The sequence below is a fragment of the Corythoichthys intestinalis genome, chromosome 3, assembly GCF_030265065.1.
Source record: "Corythoichthys intestinalis isolate RoL2023-P3 chromosome 3, ASM3026506v1, whole genome shotgun sequence".
NCBI lineage: Eukaryota > Metazoa > Chordata > Actinopteri > Syngnathiformes > Syngnathidae > Corythoichthys > Corythoichthys intestinalis.
The window spans coordinates 19,374,355-19,395,761 of NC_080397.1; the positions used below are offsets into that span (position 1 = coordinate 19,374,355).

A 21,407-nucleotide genomic window follows, 5' to 3' on the forward strand; every position below is an offset into this window, starting at 1 on the left:
TTTCATTTTGTATACCGGTACATGGGAAATCATATCGGAGGTTTTGCATCCTCTGCAACCGCCCTCTACAAACATGTTTTACATGTCGGTTGGCCCTCCTCTAAGCCGTGGCGGTCTATAACTTTTCTGTAGCCAAAGTATTCCCACACCAGCAAATTCGTTTTCTCTGATTGGGGGGGGGGAGTTCAGGAGTTTCACCTCCTCCAGCCATCGTGTAGCACAGCTGACTCACTGACAATGATTAGAAACCTTAAGAAGATTTTTTTGGGCGATGTTACCACAATAATAATTGTTACCTTAACTTATAAAGACTGGTGAACGGATGTCGGCGGAAGTCGAGAGTAGACATTCTACGGCTGAATTGTGAAGCCAGCTCGCGGATGCGCACACCACGCTCATATTTTTCTATCATTTCCATCTTCGTTTCAATAGTAAGCATCACTTACATTTTTTTCACCACCTGACTAACATTCTTGGAACCAATGTTGATTTCTCTCACAAGAAAATCCGCCGTGCGTCCGTCTTACGGGAAAACAAAGAAACTGCGGCGCTGTCATAAATCGTATTTTGAGCATGTCGCCGGATGCAGAAACAAATATCGAGTCAAATTTTACTTCCGATGTTGAAAAGATCGTGTCGAAGCGATCATATGTCGAAGTACCACTGTAATTCCAATTATGTCATTTAAGATACAAGTGTTTTGAGTTATTGTTAATTAAACTCTCAAATCATTGACAGTTGGCATTAACAGTGTGATTTACCTGAAGATGTCGTTGACCAGCAAGAAGATGGAGCAGTGTTGAGCACAAGCCTTTGGCTGGAATACAGAGAAAATAGAGTCTATGACCACACACACCACTAGGTGTCCCTCCACATCCAGTTTTTGAAAAAGTCAAATTTAATCTATTTCCTCATATCCCCCACCTATCGTGAGCTCTTCATGTGTTTTACATTTAACACATTCTAAAAACGCCCCAGCACAAACTCTTAACAGCTGCACTACGCCCGTCCATCCTCCCTTCTCTCCATGTTTATGTGCATCCACATTTGATTTTGGGTTTTGAGTTTCATTAAGAAGCAACACATTTACCATACACTCCGACAGAACCTAGATTAAAGCACGTTGTGCTTGTCTGTTGGTAACTCATTATTGGGTTTCATTTAGGTTGTTTCGAGTCAGCTTTGTGTGACCTAGCATGAATTTTGTGCAGATAACGCTCACAAAAAAACCATATTAAGAATTGCATATTAATATTCTTACTGGGGCAATCATTACGTTACAAGGGAGCCTAATTATTGTTGATGAAGCAGTAATAATAGCAGAAATGGGTAAGGCAAATTTGAAAGCTAGTAAAATCATTGGTGGAGGAATGGGGTGTACGTAGTCATATTATGTGTTATTTAACAGACACCATGTCATTTACAATACAGTATAACCAGAGGTGGGGAGTAGCGCATTAGATGTACTCCATTACATTTACTTGAGTAACTTTTTAAGAAAAATTTACTTTTTACTCTTACTTCAGTAGATTTGTGAAGAAAAAACACTACGCTTACTCTGCTACTTTGGGCTACACAAGAGTCGTAACATTTTTCCTCTTTATTTTAGATTTTTTTTTTTTTTTGGCTAGGGATGCTATTGGCAAGCTAATTGCCAATTGCTACTAATTACACCAATCAGACGCAAGCTTGCCTTTCTATCACGCAAGCCTGTACAATCACGTGTCTTTAAAGTACCGTAACAAATGAAGTATTTGACATCGAGCGCTACTCTCAACATGAATCGAAATCGCGGATTTACAAAATCTCTGCCAGTTTTTGTTTGGCATCGATTGACTGTGGAAAACCAGAGATATGATCCTTTTAATTTAATAATAGTAACTATGAAGGAACTACAGCAGACATGTCCAAAGTCCGGCCAGGGGGCCAAATGCGGCCCGTGATCAAATTTCATCCGGCCCCTAGCCTCTGTCAAATCAATAACGTCTGGCCCGCACACAGACTTAATAAATTGGTCAGCAGTACTGCTACCAGCATATGAAGTAGCTTACACACTAAATGCTGCTCCTCATTTACCCACTAAAAGGCAGAAGCACTCTAAGCAACATTACCCCGTGTGACCCTTTACTTCCAATTTTCTAAAATGGCGACAATCAACAAAAAAAGAATGTTGACTGCGACGGCCGACGCTTCAAGGATAGGTGGAAATTGGACTATTTCTTCACTAAAATACGCAACAACTGTGTCTTCCTCATTTGCAGAGATAGTCGCTGTTTTTAAAGAATTCAATGTGAGGCGATATTACCAAACAAGACACGCTGACATGTACGACAAGATTACAGGGAAGATATGCAGCGAGAAATTGAAGCAACTTGAAGCTAGTTTAATTTCACAGCTGCAGTATTTCGGAAGAGCCCGAGAATCGAAAGAGATCGCCACAAAGGCTAGTTGCGAGATTGTTGAAATTATTAATTTAAAAAAATAATAAATCAAATATGACATAGGGAATGCCTTGCTAAAATTTGCTTAAATATATTGTTATATGTAAAGGGCGTCAGCCAAGGTCGGCCCCCCCGTATTTTTCCTCACAAAATCTGGCTCCCTTTGCAAAAAGTTTGGACACCCCTAAACTACAGTATTCACTACTCAAACTAGGGACTATTTTCTCCACTAGAGGGCAGGACACTCATACTCTTTGGACGGATAATGCTTCATTACAGTTTTTTTCTTTCTCTCTTCAATTTAATGATTTTCTTTTAATTTCTTTGGCTTAATGTGGTTATGTAATGGGTTATTGTACAGTATAATTATATCAACAGTTCATATAGATAAGTTTGTGGTGAGAGAGAAAAAAATACCATTGTTAAAAAAAAAACAAAAATAAGCAGTTACCCAAAATGTTACTCAATACTTTTAGTAGTATTCTTTTCACTGGATACTTTTTTACTTGTATTTGAGTACATTTTTTGGATGACTACTTTTACTGCTACTGGAGTAATATTATTTTGAAGTAATGCTACTCTTACTCGAGTAAAATTTTTGGCTACTCTACCCACTTCTGAGTATAACTTCACTCACTCATTGATTACCAGAAGAAAATGACTAATTGATAACTCACTGATTATCAAATTATTCGCATACTATTTTGATTATATGTTAATTGTTGTAGAACTTCTTTAAAGATCTATCTTTTAAATACTGCATAGTCCATTTTATACACTGTCAATTTGAAATAATGTGCTGTTTTCAAAACAGGTGAAAATGTTAAATTGGTTTTTAATCTGTTCTATCAATTAACTGGGGAAAAAATAATCAAGAGAATAATCAATTATAGAAATAATTCATTTAATCCCTCGTAAAAGATCAAAATAGGAAAGAATAAAACTGTATTCTAAGAGTGTAATACAAAAAACAAGTCATAATATTATGGGAAAAGGTCTAAATTTGCCCAAATTAAATTTATAATCACTAACTTTGGTAGATGTTATTTTAATATTCAAGAGGAAAAATTCAAATCGCAATAATACCTGCAAAAACATATCCAAGTCCCGTTTCTAATCTTTTGTAAATCCAAGTTTGTTTCAATATCCTCCAATATATTGTTGTGAAGTAGCCAGAGCACATTACTTAGGAAATAGCAGCACCAGGTGGAATCCTGCTGTTATTGCAACATTTCAACCTTTCCACCCACTTGCCATTTTTTGTTGTAAAAAGATGACCTTTGCAAGCAGAACAGCTTGGATGTAAGTGGGTGGGTGGGCCGCAAAAATGTGTCATAGTAAACATTCATGCGCCCAAGTGTATATTTGCAGCTTGCTTTGCACGCCACGATGCACCCAGTGCCATGGCTTCTGCTATTTAAAACAGATGGGCCTTTTAGCGTCCGCCTCTATTACCTTAGCGCTAACACATGAAAGAGGCTCAATTACGGCACGCAACAAACATCCTGTTTTCTTTTTTCTTTGCTTCGGCGGTTGGAAACGAGGAAGCGAAGGTTTATTGTTATTGGACTCGAGTCAGAATAGATTACCGAGGTGATGGCACGACTCAAAACGACGACTTTCTGCCCTAATGTCAGGTTTCTACATTTGACTGCAGTGATTGAAAAGATGGAGAAGACAAGAGCCAGTCTGCTTTTTCACCCCCCTGGTCTTTGCACATGCGTGTGCACATCTGACACCCAAACAACCTTATGGCTAAGTGAAACCTAAACGTTTACCTCCTACCTTCATAATGACAGACACACTACGCCAGATGTAATATCATAAACATTGAATGTCCTCTAAAGACAAAGTTTGTGTACACATGTGTATCAAGGTGATAAAACCATGAGGTAAATCAGAGATCGATGTAAGTATAAACAAATCTCAGAGAGACCTAAACAAAGGATTGTCATTTCTCTGCCTTATACACAGAAATGTGTTTAACTTCCTTCCATCTGGCCTGCCTGATTAGTAACTCGTGCAAATACGCGATGGCAGAGAGTATAATCAAAAGGCGGATATACAGTATTTCTCAGTGTAATGTCAATCATCTATCTTATTTACGGCCACAGAACCTGAAACTCCTTTAGTTACTTAGTTTAATATGGCTTAAGTGGACCATCACTCTTGGAAAACAGCAGTGACACTACTGACGAAAACCCGAGCCTCCATATAGTCCAAATACTACAAAAAATAAAGTTTAAATAGAAAAGAGTCGTTGTTTAAGAGGAGAAGGTTGCAATTTTATCTGAATACTTCCATATTTCTTACAGGGAAAAGACGGTCATAAAAAATATAAATATAAAGGCACAAATAGCCAAAATCTTATGAAAATGTTAGTTTTAATTTTATGTTAGTAAAACAAGAAGTCAAAATGTTTAGCAAGTAACAAATGTCCAATTATGTGGCTCTTATTATCCTTCTGCTGTGAATTTAAGTTACTTTGTCATTAGCAGATGTCCAATCCATTTGAACTTATCGCCGTCAGTGGCAGTCAGTGACTTCATACCTTTACCAGTCATAATGCTGTACACTACCAGTGTTTTTCAACCGGTGTGCCGCGGTACACTAGTGTGCCGTGACAGATCGTCAGGTGTGCCGCGAGAAGTCATCCATTATCAGATTTTTTTTTTTTTTTTTTTAACGTCGTCGGGCGGAGTTTGTAACTCCTACAATGGTTTTCCTCCCAACATCCACCACACGGTGGCGCGGCTTTATTTACATTGAATATTTTCTTCTTCTGGTGCTGTTTACTTTTACTGTATGTCGGCGTTCATTTGGGAACGTGGTGCGAAACGGTGAACTCCCGAGTGACGAGTGGTCAAGATGGATTTATTATTATTTTTTGTGAATAAATGTGCATAAGTGGAAGCTTCTCCCCTTTTTGTTACTCTTATGCACGCATCCTACCCACCACGCGTTACAAGTTGCAGTAGGAAAGAAGGAGTAGGTAGAAGGTTGCGGTCATGTGTAAATGAGCAAGGTATTGCTCGTGTCGCGTTCTGCTGCTCAGAACTGCTCAGATTTCTAGCCATCAGCTTCCTTGCTGTCCGCGACAATGTGGACCCCAGCACGTCTACTGTACATCATTTGATTAGAGTCGTCAAGAGTCAATATACACAAAAGTGTCCTTTCCATTTCATCCATATATGAGACGGTCAATCCTCCCCTGTGTTTTATTCCAACACATTGTTGAGGACAGCAAGGTAGCTGATGACTAGAAATCCGAGCAGTTCATGAACGTGACGCGAGCAGTTGCATTTGCTCACGTTTCAAAACAAGTCGATTGACTATTTTGTTCGCCTCCATGAAAACAAAGGTTAAAAGGCAACCTTTTTGAGAAACGCTACAAAGGTAAATGAGAAATCCCTCAAAGCCAGTTACCTTGTTGCTAAATTTGTTGCCGAATCCAAAAAGAGGCAATACTACCTGCCTGTAAAGCCATTGTCAGTGAGATGCTTGCCACTGATGCGATTAAAGACATTTCTAAAGTCCCCCTGTCTGACAATTCTGAGCTTTTCAAGCTTAACTAAAATAAAAATTACAGAGAGAGACTAAGAGCTGTTGACGAATATTCTGCCAGTATATCGGCTTTGTGTTCATCTATAAGTGCTCAAGTTTCACACAAAGTAAGTATAAATATTGAGAAATTATAATTAAATATCTTCTACAGAAAGTAATTTTGGAACATTTTTGTTTGTTGTGTGCCGCAAGATTTTTTCCAATGTAAAAATGTGACGTGACACAGAAAAGGTTGAAAAACATGACTAGACTGTACAGCATATATGTAAATGAAAACAAAGATTTAGATTATTGTTAAAATTACATTGTTTTATTTTAAAAAAAGATTTTCAAAACAATAATTATCAGTAAATGTGAATATTGTATGTATATAGCGTATTCATCTAGGTATTTGGGAAAAATGAATTGTTATTTATGGTTACAGTAACTTATCAAGCCCAAAAATATATTGGTCCAGCACCACTTGAGATCTTCGTAACTGATATGTACCAAAAACAGTTTGACACATTTACTGTACAGTGTAAGAAATTTCAATAGATAGGTTCGCAATTCTAGGCAAAAGAAGAATAACTGAACTGTACCAAGTTGGTGATGGTCACAGAATCGTCATATATTTTTGGTTCTGGACTCGAGTTGTCCAATATTTTAAAATGATATTGGATAATATCGACATCAGTTTTTCATTATCGGTTGTGGGCATTGTTGTTGAAAAAACTTGAAAAAGTAATTTAATTACTGATTACGCCTCAAAAAAGTAGTCTAGTTACTTTACTGATTACTTTATTTTCAAAGTAACTTAGTTACTTTAAAAGTAATTTATCAGTTACTTTTTGCCAATTTTTCTCCCTTTGCCACCTCAACATAAGAATGACAACAGAAAAATGTCATTGCATGTAATTGACTTTCCGATAATTGAATTTAAAAAAGGAAGATCAGAATTTTTCACATAAGACCTTATCCTTGAGTCAGCGGAGGTCCAATCAGTCAATGGAGTTGACCACAACCACCAGTGACTCGCAGTAGCTTAGCCACTCCGGAGCCTGAAACTAACAAATAATAGATAACCTGCATGGAATTTATTGAAATCAGCTCCGCCAACCAACCAAACCTGGCTAACCCGAAGACCAAACCCAATGTCAAAAACTCGAATTTCGGGTTAGGGTTAACAGCATATCAGTGCCAATGTAAAACAATGCAAATTGACTGCACAATACTCAAAAACAGACAAATGAATTGCACAGTGCAATAAACACAACGGTGGGGGTGGGGGCGGCTGGGCGCGCGTCGCAAATGCGCGCACACAACCCGGAATACGTCGTACACACACACGGTCAATTTGGCTACAAAACGTGGCGGCAACTAAGCACTTTAGACTCAATCAGACTTACAGCACATCCTAAAGATGCTAAACGTACACGTCACCTCACGGCATAAATGTGCAACACGAATATGATGTAAACAATGATTGCCGACTTGGAGCGGTGACTGCCCGTCATTGCAATGGCAAAGTTACGAAACAGCCGCGCATGAAGAGGGTCCAACAACCTATCGCTGATACTCTCCAGAATGAAGGAAAAATTCTCACGTTCGTTCATGGATGTACACAGATCAACATTCCCTCGCACATCTCAACACTCGGCTCCAATGTACACTAGTGCTGGCTGCCTGGCCCAAGCCTTTCTCAGTCCCAAAACACTTAGCGTGTGTGACTCGAGACCAAAAAAGGAAGTAGCTGAGAGCAGTTACTATGGAAACGAACACGTACCGTGAACCTTTCTAGCATTTTCTATTCAAAATGCTCTTCTTACATGACTACAGTATTCTTCATTCTACATACATTATGAAGCAATAACAAAATAGTAACGCACAGACACTAAGGAAACTAACTTTAATCAGATTACTGGTTTGGAAAAATTAACACATTAGATTACTCGTTACTGAAAGAAAGTAATCAGATTACACTGGTTTTGGGCCAATATGCATATGACAGTGCTGTGAATTCCACTTATTTCCTGCCTGTGTTTCTGGTGTTTTGACACTCCCTGCTAGCGCTAGGTGCAATTAGTTTCGAAAAATTCCAGCACCTTCTGCTGATGTAATCATATGTCGACGCAAGCTCATTGCGAATAGAGAGAGCTAAATGGGCGCGCTAACAACTGCTGCCAGTGTACCATAGCAGTTCTTGCCATCTCACCACGTTGTTTGTGCCTTATAAAAGCAATACTTGTCATTTATATTCTTCCTTTGTTTTACCATTGTGTACTATGTTGAGATGTACATATTTCGTTTTGTCTGTATTTGTGGTAAAATGTGGTTCCATTATTTAATTGCTTGCAAGCTGTACAACCAGTTGCTATTCACATTGACATATGGTGCATACTTTGCTCTACTTGTGACTTTATTTCATATCATTGACACGTTTCGTTGTTTTTAGTTTTACAGAAGAATATCATTGCTCGTCAAAACACAGATGACCACAGTAACGCTAATTCAACTTTACTCCAGCGTCTGACTTCTCTTTAGAGCCTGATTTGTTCGCTATCTGTTGATTTGTGTACCCACACATACACATAGAGGACAGAATAAGTGCCTGATTGGCACTTTAGACTTGCACTTGATCAAAAAAAAACGATGTTTGCACTATTTTGATTTCAACAATAAATATAGTGGTGCAATATAAGCAGTTTTTCCCATAACTTCAGTTGAAGTTATTTTTCATAGACTGTTTATTTGGAAAACCTTGAAGTTGTTACATTTATCATTATTAAAGCATCTGGTGGGCCATCACAATACAACTAGCCATAATATGTTAAGTCCACAACCGCATACTGTATATCGGTACGGGTTTGATATCGGTATCGGATTTTGGGAATTGGACAATATCGGGATATCGGTTAAAAAGTACTTATCGGACAACTCTATCCCACACCAACTGGATTCCCTGATTCCAACCGCCCCACACATTTTTTAGTTTTCCACATTTATCGGTTCTAATTTATAGTTGATCTTTTTAGAGGATCAACCCATTTATTTGAACTTGACTAGTGCTTATGAATGAATTTGGGGAGATTTTCACTATTTGTGGTAAGGGCACCGCTGTAAATAGCATAGTTCCATTGTTTTAACATTTGTGTAGGAATTCTGATGTCAAAATTATGCCATGTTGACATTTGCCCTGTATTTTGACTGATTTTCTAGTTATTTTTTCAGTAATCCTTTCAAGTGTTGAGCAAACAAGAACGGACAGATACAAATGTGATGCTATTTTCTACAGGATAAGTTTATACTTTCTCCATTACCTTAATCATGATCAAAGACTTCGCCACTCTATGAACCCAGCTCTATCTTCCGCTCTGAGAAATGAGGAGGGGGCGGCTGCGGGGACTCGAGCGATTTAGCGCGCACAATAAAGACTGTGTGGTGCATGCCAAATGATGTGAGATGCAGTTTGGAGCAGGCCAAATGACGTGAGACACATGCTGGGCAAATCCAACAACGGCAAAGGAAAGCGTCAATTATTTTCATTACAAAAAAAAAACCTCTGGACATTTTGCACATTTTAACAAAATAACCTATGTTAAATACATGCATTCATAGCTACATAACGCATTCCTCATTGGGACTAATGAGGGAAAATCTATTATGTCAACTGTCCCATTTGCATGATACTCATTTAGCAGTTTGTAGTACTACCAAGATAGAACACCCACCAGCAGTGACTGATCTATTTGCCGCTCCAGCTGCTGCGGCGACAGCGGCGTGTCAGTGAGGACAGTCGACTCCAGCAGACCGAGCGCCGCCTCCTCCAGGCTGGGCAGGCTGTGATACCAAAGGGCCATGACTGTGCGGTCCTCCAGTGACAAGCAACCGCTGTGAAAAATCAAGTAATATCTATTATGTCACATCACTTTGTTTCAAATTGCAGGGGAAACCATCTGCGATCCAGATGTTGAAGTTCGGCTACGGATACTTTTAAAAACAATGCAATCACAGAGTCAAACTAAGAAATTAGAGCCTTTGATTTGTATCCTGATATAGACAACATACTTAACATTGATTGCTCCTTGAAGAATAGGAGGAATATGAAAGGCAACATGTGCCAAGCATTGTTGCCAAAAGAACTTGAACTACGATAAGTGGAAATGCCTGATTCAGAGAAGAATAAGAGGAGGAGGAAGCAAAGCACTGAATAAATAACTATGTGCACTAAATCTTAGTCAAAGTATGGCATGTTCAATATTAAAGGCCTAAAAACAGTCACATTTTTTTGTTTTTAAGTTGTTATTATACGGAAATTAAGATGTGGAGTTCGCCGCATTTGATCATTATGAGGAAAAACACTCAACAATTTTCAGACAAAAGGCCGCTATTTTGTTCTCTCAATTAAATTTTTTTTTTTTTTTTGGGGGGGGGGGCAGAGTAGTGTTTTTCTCTTAAAAAAAAAAAAAAAAACGGCCTGGTGCATCATTACAACATTGCCACTTGGGGTACGTTCATCGTCTCTAACAACTAGCGTGAGTGTTCCATAATTTATGAAAACACTCTTAAAAGTATCCTTAGCTGTGTGATAGCGTTCCAAAAACATTTTAAGAAGGAGAGCTTTTTCCACGTACCGTATTTTTACAACCATAAGGCGCACCTAAAAGTACAAAAAAATTCTCCAAAATAGACGGTGTGCCTAATAATGTGGTGCGCCTATTGTGTGGACCGAGTACCAAAATGTGTGTGTCTGACTGAGCAATTGTTGAAAAGGTGAACGTAAGTCAGAGCGGCATGAGAACCTTAAAGGAAGAAGGTTGCGCGTGATAGAGGCGTGCCCCCAGTAGCCATCAAGTTCGAGTGTGTGCGTTAGCCTAAACAAAATTGGGAAGGAAACCTACCGTGTTTGATGGAGACCTAACCTACCTGTTCAATTCGGACACTGAATTAAGAAATTAAGAAATACTTTGATGGATTTGTGGATGGATTACGATTGATGTGAATACTTGGTTAAATTATTTAATAAAGTATAAATTGAACTCAGTTTTGCTCCCGCTGCCTTTAAAAAAAAAAAATCGCTAGTTGGCATGCTAGTGCGCATGCTAGCGTATGTTTTTCATGTGCCCAATAATGCGGTGCGCCTTGTATGCGTGTTAGATACAAAAATATCACCCGAGAATGAACCTGAACCTTTTAATATGGTGAGAGCAATGTTTGCGAAAATACAATATGTGCCAAAATAGAAGAACCATTTAATTCAGTAATAAAGCATATAAAGTTATAAAGTTGTAATAAATGAGATTAAACCTTCTGTTAAATAACAAATATTAGAAGACAAGAGATAAATAAATGTGTTAAAGAAAAAAGTCCTAACGTAAATTACGCATATCAGATGTGAATGTCAGTACCTGGTATAGGCAGTGCTAAGAGCATTCAGGAAGTCATGACTCAGAGTTGCTTTGGCACAGGTGAATGGCCGCTCCAGCAAGGCTCCAATGAGAGGAGCAACCTCACGGCAGGTAACCAGCGGAATGCACGCCTCGCTTGTAGCCACAATCCTATCACATGAACACCTGCGCACCAACACTTTCAATAAGTGTATGAGCAAAATAGAGAAAACCAAGGCTTCAAAGCAAGGCTGGCCAACCAGCAGCTCCCGCACACAAAAATGTCTGTGGCTCTTTGCAGTGACTAAGTAAAAAAAAATCACAGCTTTTATCGTCTGACTGGTTGGCTGTCCCTGTTTTCGAGGATGGTCAGTAACTTGTGATCATGTTACCAGAGGGACAATTGCAACAATTGTAATCTAAGAATCTTTAAATTGTTGATCTAAAACAACATTCAAGAGGGCTGAGCGATCATTGAATTCAAGTCTTGAATAATATGTGTAAAAAAGCATGTTCCCCACATGTTTATGTGAAGTGACCATGGGCTGCCTTAACTTGGAGACACACACTAACTTAAACTGTTAAAGGGAGAGACTAGGTTTTTATCAAGCAGAAAGAATGTCGTTCATTAATTTGGGAGGGGGGGGCAATAACTTAATCAGAGTCTCTGCAGGTTTCAACAAGTCAAATTTAAGACTTTTTAAGACCATAATGAATATAGTTTAGGACCAATTTCACATCGATACCATCAGAAAAGCACAAAAAACTTGAAGGAAAATGACCAGGCAGCACAGGTATTTCCGTTTGAAGTTACATTTTAGCGTCCTCAGTCAAATCGACACATTTAAAGCAAGACTGTTTATGAAGTTTATGCATGCTCAGAATACATGTAACGTCAATCGATATTTAAGACGAGGAGTGGGAACCTCTTGGTACCTCACGATATGATACAATTTGCGATACAAAGCTCGCGAAAACGATGATCTGACGATATGGCGATACAACGATTATCGATACATTGGTCAGGAAATCATTCTAGGATTTTCTACAAACAACAAATAAACAGAAAAAAAGTTTCTGCTGTGAATTGGAATGAGTTTATCACTAGTCGACATCCAATCCATTTGAACTGGGAGGGTGGCAGAGAATTAACATTCGTTCATTCGCTGCCATCCGTCCCACTTCAAACAGATTGAATGTCTATGGCCGTCAGTGGCAGCCAATGCCAGGCAATGACGTAATTTTGGGCCATTTACCTGTTAATTTTCAGTTACTTCCTGTTGATTTTGGGGTATTTTATGGGTCACTTCCTGTTAATTTTGAGTTACAGAACAGGAAGTGACCTGGGAATCACCCAAATGAATAGGCAGTGACTCAAACTCAAGAGGAAATGACCTGTAAATGTCGTAAAATGAACAGTAAGTGACCAGTAAATGCCCCGAAAATTGGACCGAATGACTGTGAATGTTCTGGTTTTGAATGAACTAACATTCCCAGTCTAAATGGATTGGGCGTCAAGCACCGTCAATGGCAGCCTTAGAGTTAACCGAGACACTATTACGGTGGAAAATTTTTGTAGCAACTTCATGGTTCCTTTTTTTTTTTTTTTTTTTTTTCTTTTTAAACATTGACACCTTTTTAAAACGATATCTCCATTCTTGACAGGAGCGTATCGATAACCTTTTGGGATACAAAATATCACGATATATCACCATTTCGATATTTTGTCACACCCCTATTTAAGACCTTTTAAAATCTAATTTAAGACCTTTTTGTGAGATTTTAGGAGAAAGATTTACGGCCTTAAATTCAAATTATTGGCTTTAAGACTTTTTTAGACTTTTGAAGACCCTGTGGATACCCTGTTAATATTCATGATTCTTAACAGTGGAGAAAAACGTCTATTAAAGCCTATATTTCTAGGAAAGAGAAAATTGATGCGAGTAGATAATATTTTTTCTAAAATGCCAGTTGGACATGTTGGATATTTTCGATAGTCTCGTATTGCTTGATGGATTTCAAAATCAGTGGTAAAGACATGGGCTGAATCTGAAGGAACCAATCACAGAAGCCCAGATCTGACATAAATTGAATGCGACTGACGCTTTAATTTTTAACACCTTGAGTACATTGTGTATTATTCAGTGTACAGCACTTGTTTTTGCAAGAGAACAAACACTAAAAGTTGGTTCAAAAGATTGACAGCCTAACGTCTGCCTTTGTATGCAAAGTTAAGAGTTCTGTCGCGCTTCGAACAAGACTTTACATGATAACAATGTAGATAAAGCGCTATATAAATACTCTCCATTTACCATTTACAAGCAATAGAGCAACCCATAAAAAAGTGCCATTGTGTTCCCTACAGTAGCCTCTTTGTCAGATATAACGCAAACGCACAACACCATCCAAAACTCCCAGGAGTGTAAAAGGTATTTGCTGTCGCCGCCTTTACGACAGATCGCAAAGTTCTTCCCCGCATGGTGTGAATTGTCAGTTGATATAGGCCCTGAATGGAAATCCAAGAAGAATACCAGACTGACTTGCTATTCATTTTGCACATGGCTAAAGTCCGGCTGGCTTGCCAGGGTAAGTGTTTGCCAATTCGTGCTGCAGCAATACGAACTGACAACAAATTATTATTTTAGGAGGTTCCAACTTAATATATAATGTTAGCACTACAAATACCAAGCCAAAGTTACAAAAGAAAAACTCTTTTCCCTTACCTCTCATTTAAGCCTTCCAACGAATTGCATTTTTTCCCGATGTCTTCCTGCAACCGGGCCACCACCTGAGTAGCACCAAAAGTACAGTATTATCGTACATTGAATGTTTTAATTCCCCACAATCCCAATAAGGCCAGTACCTTGCTGAGGACTTCCAGATGGTACTGTGTTGGCGGCACATTTAAATGTTTGAGCAAAACATCGGATGGAGATTCTTTGTCTTCGCCTTCTGTGGCAAGTTGACACACAAGTTTCTGTGAAAGACGCATTATGAAGGCGCAACAGTCCATATGACCTATTCTATACCATCAAAGCTAATTGAGGACAACTCTGTTGGCATCGCTTCAAAGACAAGCGCTGGAATGTTCCTTTTAAGAAAGAGAAAGGCAGTCAGGAGGTAAGAATATATGGACAACATACGAGGGGGACCTACAGACATAAGCATTCTTTGTTACAAAGGACCTCAGTGTTTTACAAGCATTTTTCAGAAGGGGCCTCATCACACACACTGATAAAAAAAACACCAATAAACTCAAATGATTCTTGACTGTGAAAATGGCTGACAATAGTGAAGATGAAGGCTTAAGGAAAGGAAATGCTCAACTGATGAGATAGAAATATTGACTAAACAGCCTAATGGACTCTGCTTTTTGTGGCAGGAGATATTAAAATGGTGGTCTATGATAAAATGATACATTACACCAAAACCTGGAAGAAGGAAAAAAAGCAAGCAAGAGTGCAGTATTCTGTGGTAAAATGTTTCATAAACAACATTTTAGGTTAGGTTTGAAGAGGTTTGGATTCCCTGATTTAACCATTTCTGTGGAGGCGCACTAAAGTGATAGTCTTGTTTAGTAAAGGCACTCTGACAATGGCCTCACATTTTGCTGCAACGTTTTGAATTCAATGGACCGCCGTAACAAGCCCACCACAAAAGAGTGGACTTTGTGAATGTTTTGTAGGACAAAAGGGAATCGCGGGGACAGAAAAACTAGACGAGTCAAATAGTTGGAATGCCGCGCGGCAAGTCATTGCTGTGCTCTCATTGAGGCTGTGTGGTTATACCCTCCACATCGCTTCACAAAGCAAACCCCAATCACTACCATGTGAGCATCCACACAAGAGCAATCCCATTCAGTTCGGAAGAACAGTGGGATTGACAGAGAGAGAAGGGCTAAGGAAGCATGGTTAGACACAATGACGACCAACTTGAGTGCGAAAAAATGCTGGCTGTTTCAGAAAAGAAGAAAAAGGCGTCTTTGCCAGCGATGAAAGACAAACTGATTTTTGGAGGCAAATGTTGAGGCAAAAATCAGCTTTTGTTCCCAGAAAAACAGCAACCGCACTGGCTTTTGGAGACACCACGGCAATTATGCCCTTAAAACCAAGCATGTGTAAAAGAAAGAAACAGATGGCATTTAGTAAGCCAAAGCTGAACAGCCCAATGAGAGCTGCATATGTACCGGTACACAGATTAAGCCTAATTCAAAATTCCTAGCACAAGTGAACGGATGAAGTTGAACAATCTGTTCTGATTGTAATTTGTTACTCTTGTATTTTTGAGTATTTGTAAAATTTCCTAAAGTACCAGGGCAACCTTGGCTCTCCCGGTATCTTTTTTTTTTTTTTTTTTTTTTTTTTGTTAAATACAAACGCTTGTGTATCTGAATGTTGCTGGTATCAAAAATTTTGGCTCGTGGTACAAAGCAAATAAACAAATGAACAGATCAAGCTCAAAACTTAAAAAAAACAAAAACAAAAAAACAAAAAACAAAAGACAGACGCCTGTAAGTCAAGGGTACCACTGTAAGTAGGAATTAAGTCTCTTCACATGAAGTTTTCACTATACTGTACTAAGAAGCCATGACAGAGAAGTGTCACTGGGTATGTTGATGTCATTCATGAAAGCATTTCGGTAATGGAAGTTTTGGTCAAATTATCAGATGCATAAGTGAAGAATAACAGTATACAGGTAGTCCCCAAGTTAAGAACGAGTTCCATTCCTTTGCTGGCAACGTAAACCGAATTTCCGCGTATGTTGGAATTAACCTTGTAAGTACCTCTAAATATTTCCTAAATCTCAAAATACCTATCAAAACATGTATTATACGTCATATTGATAAAATAAAGTAAAAAAAAAAAAAAGGAACTGTACTTACCATACCGTACTGTAATTCCTGGTACATCTCCCCATGTCTGAAAGCCATGACACAGGGAAATCCCACGTCACATTACATGGTAATTCAGCGGGATATAAGTCTGGAAGGGGCGACTGTTACGCGACAAAAAAAAAAAAAAACACAAACAAAAATGACAGGAGACAAAATGGCTCCAACATCGTAAAGTTAAAATCAAGTAAATTGGGTACATCATAACCCGGGGACTACCTGCATAACGTTATGCATCTCTGACAATTTGCAATGTAAATAGTCATGAAAATAAAGAAAACGCAAGAATGAGAAAGTGTGTCCAAACTTTTGGCCTGTACTGTACATCAAGTACACCTTTGAAGAAACCCACTTTCAATAGTATTTAATAAAAGGTGACATGGTGCAATAGCAGTGAATTGTTGACGTAGACCAAATTATTTCCAAAAAACACAAAGTATTACAGTCAGTGTGAGCTCAGAGTCAGAGCTGTGTTTTAACACTGGAAAGCAACCACAGAGGCTCCAGGGACCGTCTGTGGTTGACACCGCTTGAGTCACTAAGAAACCCTTGAAAGAAGAAGCAATCAGCAGCCCTCTAATATAACACTCTCACACTTATTTATCATTTCCTCAAAGACCCTGGCATACTACAGGCGTCACTGTGTGGTCCTCCTGCAAGGACAGGACACAGTTGGCTTCAAACAGAGTTAGAGAGCTCAGATGTGGTGATGACATGCACACAATTGAGGACAGACAAAATGAGAGGGTAGAATATGTTGACACACACAATTTTCAAGCAGAGAAGAGGACGTGGACCAATGTCCAACCAAAACACATTTAGCACACAAAACCATCTTTGTCATGAAAAGGGGTTCTATGGGAACCCATTTCAACAAAATCTGAACAAAGTTGTACATTCCACATTCCAAATAAGGGGCAGTGTTTTACTAGTACCCATTCTATGGTGAGGAGAGGAAAACCGCCCATTTTCATTGGCCTGTAAAGTCTTGTTTTTCTGCATTATTTCGTTATCCAACTGAAGTGAAGAGACATAGGACGCCTATGTGTTTTTGGAAATTAAGTACAAATTGACAGGCATAAAAAGAAAAAAATATGAAAGTCATTCAATTAAGTGAACTTTTCTGTAAAAGGATTTCTATTATAAAAAGAAGCTTAGTTTTTACATAATTTTTTTCTGTTCATGGATATTTTTTTCTTTTGCAGAATCAAGAAGTTTTAGCAAGTAACAAGGATGGATGACCAAGCAAGCTCCAGAATTGAACAGCAGTCAGTTATCAAATTTTTGGTTGCTGAAGGGTGCAAACCAATTGAAATTTATAGGAGAACGTCAACGGTATATGGTGTCACGTTTCAGCCGACGAAATGTCTGAAAAAAATGGCACGAAGTTTGAAAGTGCCAATAAAGTCAAAAGTGTTCTAAGCGAATGGCTGAGGCATCAGTCTACAGATTTTTACACTGCAGGAATACGGAAGCTTGTGCACTGAAAAGTGTGTGACAGTGCTGGGAGACTACGTTGAAGAAAGGAAAAAAGTAAGCTTCTTTCTGTATTAGAAGTCCTTATACTGAAAAATTCACCTTGTTTATTGAATGACCCTCGTACATGTACAGAGGAAAATTCAAACGCCTTTGAATGAAATTACTCAACTCTCAAGCGCAACCATTATCCTATTTCGACATGAATCACTGCATTTGTTAATTGTCAAGTTTGGAGTGATAATAAAATTCACTATAAAATGCAACTTTAAACATTTTCTGTAGATTTTTTTTTTTTTTTTTATCGTGACCATCTGACTCTGGAATGTACAAGTTTATTGTTTATATTATAACAAAATGAGGTTGACTCACATCCAAGAACTACGTTTTACTTTAGAGTTTCCACTGTAATTGGAATGGGTATAAGAGAATGCTTACCTGTATCCACTGGTTAGCCTTTTTTTCCAAAGCATTGACTGGGTTCTCAGAGTACAGCTGCCAAAGACACTGGAAGATCAATAATCTGCTGTTGTCTTAGAAAATGAAAGAAAGAATCCTAAATATGATGTATGACAATTTCTAACAGAGTTAGCAAAATGAAAAGCATTAACATTCATTGGTGTGAACATGGAGCAGCTCTCATGGTGTCTGTGATTACCATCAGCAGTCACAACAGGGTTCCAGCACAGGCGGCCTAGAAGCTGGCCCAGAGAAGGCATCTTCTTCATGATTTCTGTTGTCGAACTCTTGACACAGTCAGAAGAAGAACTTATATTTCAGAATTAAAAAAAAAAAACCTTTATTAATATCAATTTTAAATTTTTGGTATACAAGAACGTAACACATGAACTGATATTCCTTAAGATTACCGAATCAAGCTAAATTCTTTGTATAAATGCTCCATTTTGACACAAAGGAAACCTGGTTTCAGTAAAGGGTCATCAACCTTGGCTGGCTTGTTGCTTTTTGGTGCCAAATCCCCATAATGTATTTTAGAACCAGAGTTTTTTTCATTTAGATATGACCATAATGGCCAGATACGGTAAACGAGTGAGTAAAGCAGTGGTTTAAATCAAGCAAAAACTCCATATCAGCACAAAATAAGGGTTGCAAAAAATGGGAAAAAATAATAAAAATTGTATTGATTTCAGCAATAACAAAATATCTTAAAATTTTTGGATTAATGCGTTGCTTCGTAGCTCTAATAAATTAAAAATTAAAAAAGTATATGCTTCCTCACCCAATTCCGATCGTCTGAAAATTCTGAGATTGGGCTAGATTGCCAGTTACGTAATCGGATCAGGTACATCTTTTATACATTTAACTATCCTAGAACAAAATTACTTGTGTTTTTATTCTATATCATCACTGCTAGTGTTCTACAGTGTGAAGTGAGGAAAAACAATGAACAAACAAATAAGGCACTGTCATACAGTAACTCCATCAAGATTATTACTACAACCTAAATAAGTAAATTGGGTATTTTTAACAGGAATCCTTGCCTACAAATGCCTATGTACGTTAACCAATACAGTACTATGCTCTTTATTGACACAGATTTCTTTTAACCACTGAATTTGGACGACTTCAGCACTACTCAAATTCCTGCCATTTCAGCAGGATTATGGCAGTACAGGGAAACTGGGCAGAAGCTCACCGCTCTCCAAGAAATTTTCATGTTGCGGTTTTTGCCATAGCGGCCATAGTGAAGGACTGTGCAGAGCCTGGCACATGTCCATGGCGCTTTACTTTCTATATGTGTTTGTCTTTGCAGCTCACAAACCACCATATGCCTTATTTCAAACGGCAGTCAGTTAAAGTATGCAGGAGTCTTTGAAATTACTACATTTGAGGATTTAGCAACATTTGATCTTACCTCCCCCAGCAAAAAGGACAACAAAATACCAAAACCAAGTTGTAACGTATTAGAAGCATATGTCTGCACATGTACACCCCAAGCGTAGCCAAGCCAGAATACAGTACTACCCAATTAACCCATATGAAGCCTGTATCATATGTTTGAACTGTGAGCTAATTAAATTCAACAGCGTAGTTTTGTTGCAGGAAAAGCCCACACAACTCAGTGGGACATATGCAAGTGAAATTGAGGCAATGTGCTGTTGCTCCAGCAGACACTCCAACTTGGCTTCAAAGTGTTGAAAGAGCAAGCTCGCATACAATCATGATAGCACCATGTTCAAGCAATTTCATATCAGGTGGCCAACACCAAAAGTTCAGATAATCATATACTGTAGATCAGTGATCCCCAACCACCTTGGAGCAGTACCGGTCCGTGGTGCATTTGCTACCGGGACGCAGAGAAATAACTGCCTCTCGACACATCAATATGCCTGTCTGCTCTATTGACTAATCCGAGAAGAGATTTTGTGTACATCGCCCTTTAATGGTTGGCCGCCATTACTGGGGTGTTTGCACACCTAAAGCAGCCCAGCGTTAGTCAATGTAACAGTAACATTAGCTGTTATTGGCTGTGTGCTGCAGGCGGCAACATCTTTGGACAGCTTTTTCATGGGGAAAACGCCACCTGCTGAGCCAAAAGAGGAGCCTAAAACCAAGTCCATTATGCATAATATGTGGCTAAAAGCTATCAAATGAGGAAACAAAAGTGAATGCACTGAAAGCGTCACACATCGTAACAAACCGTATTGGTAAAGCCAAAAAACCCTTTACGATTGGAATAGAACTCATTATGCCTACGACCAAGGATATTTACCGTCAAGTTTTAGGCGAGGCCGATGTTAAAAAAGGTTGTTTCAGTGTATGATGAGTTACATTTTCCCTGCACTTAATGTTCATTTATAGCACTGTCGAGTTATTTTATATTTACTGTAATTTTCTGCCACACATTGCCGGTCCGTGAAAAAAAAAGGCCCACATTACACCAGTACGTGGTGCAAAAAACGTCGGGTACCACTGCTGTAGATGACAACTGGATTATGAATGACAATGCAAACTTAACTTTATTGGCCGAGACTAAATACACCCCCCAAAAAGCACATGATGTAGTTCTGCTGGCCAAGAACTTCAACTCACACTAGAGCCGTTGTAGCCGTGTGTGAAGTGGTCAGGATGAGAATCAGCACCTCCAAATCTAAGACCATAGTCCTTGGTCGGAAAAAGGTGGAGTGCCGTCTCCAGGTTAAGGGTGAGGTCATTGTTGAAGTGGAGGAGTTGAAGTATCAGTATCTTATTCACGAGTAAGGGAAGAATGGACCAGGAGATCGACAGGTAGATCATTGCGGCATCTGCAATGATGCAGACTCTGCAAAGGTCTGTCGTGGTAAAGATTGGGCTAAAATGAAAAGCGAAGCTCACTATTTACCGGTCCATCAACATTCCTACCCACACCAATGTTGGTCGTGATTGAAGGAACAAGATCCTCGATACGGCCAAGCGGCCAAAATTAGTTTCCTCCACAAGGTGTACAGTCTCTCCCTCAGAGATAGGGTGAGAAGTTTGGTCGTCCAGGAAGGGCTCGGGGTAAATTCACTGCTCCCCAACATAGATAGGAGCAAGATGAGGTGGCTCGGGCATTTGATTAGTATGCTTGCTGGACGCCTCAGTGGTGAGGTGTTCAGGGCACATCCCACTGGGAGGTGGGCTCAGGGTCGACACAAGACACGCTGGCTTGGGAATGCCTCCGAATCC

General features: G+C 39.0%; 1 protein-coding gene across 3 annotated transcripts in view; it reads right to left on the reverse strand.

Annotated features, from left to right (window-relative positions):
• fancc (FA complementation group C) overlaps positions 1-21,407 on the reverse strand; it is a 71,772-nt gene that overhangs the window by 36,887 nt on the left and 13,478 nt on the right. For all 3 annotated transcript variants that reach the window (XM_057830797.1, XM_057830795.1, XM_057830796.1), the window contains exons 3-9: positions 18,397-18,484; positions 18,177-18,271; positions 14,235-14,348; positions 14,095-14,159; positions 11,393-11,557; positions 9,716-9,875; positions 762-817 (exon numbers count right to left, since the gene is read on the reverse strand). In XM_057830797.1, the coding sequence (XP_057686780.1) occupies positions 762-817; positions 9,716-9,875; positions 11,393-11,557; positions 14,095-14,159; positions 14,235-14,348; positions 18,177-18,271; positions 18,397-18,484 (743 nt within the window). The remainder of the gene's footprint in view (positions 1-761; positions 818-9,715; positions 9,876-11,392; positions 11,558-14,094; positions 14,160-14,234; positions 14,349-18,176; positions 18,272-18,396; positions 18,485-21,407) is intronic.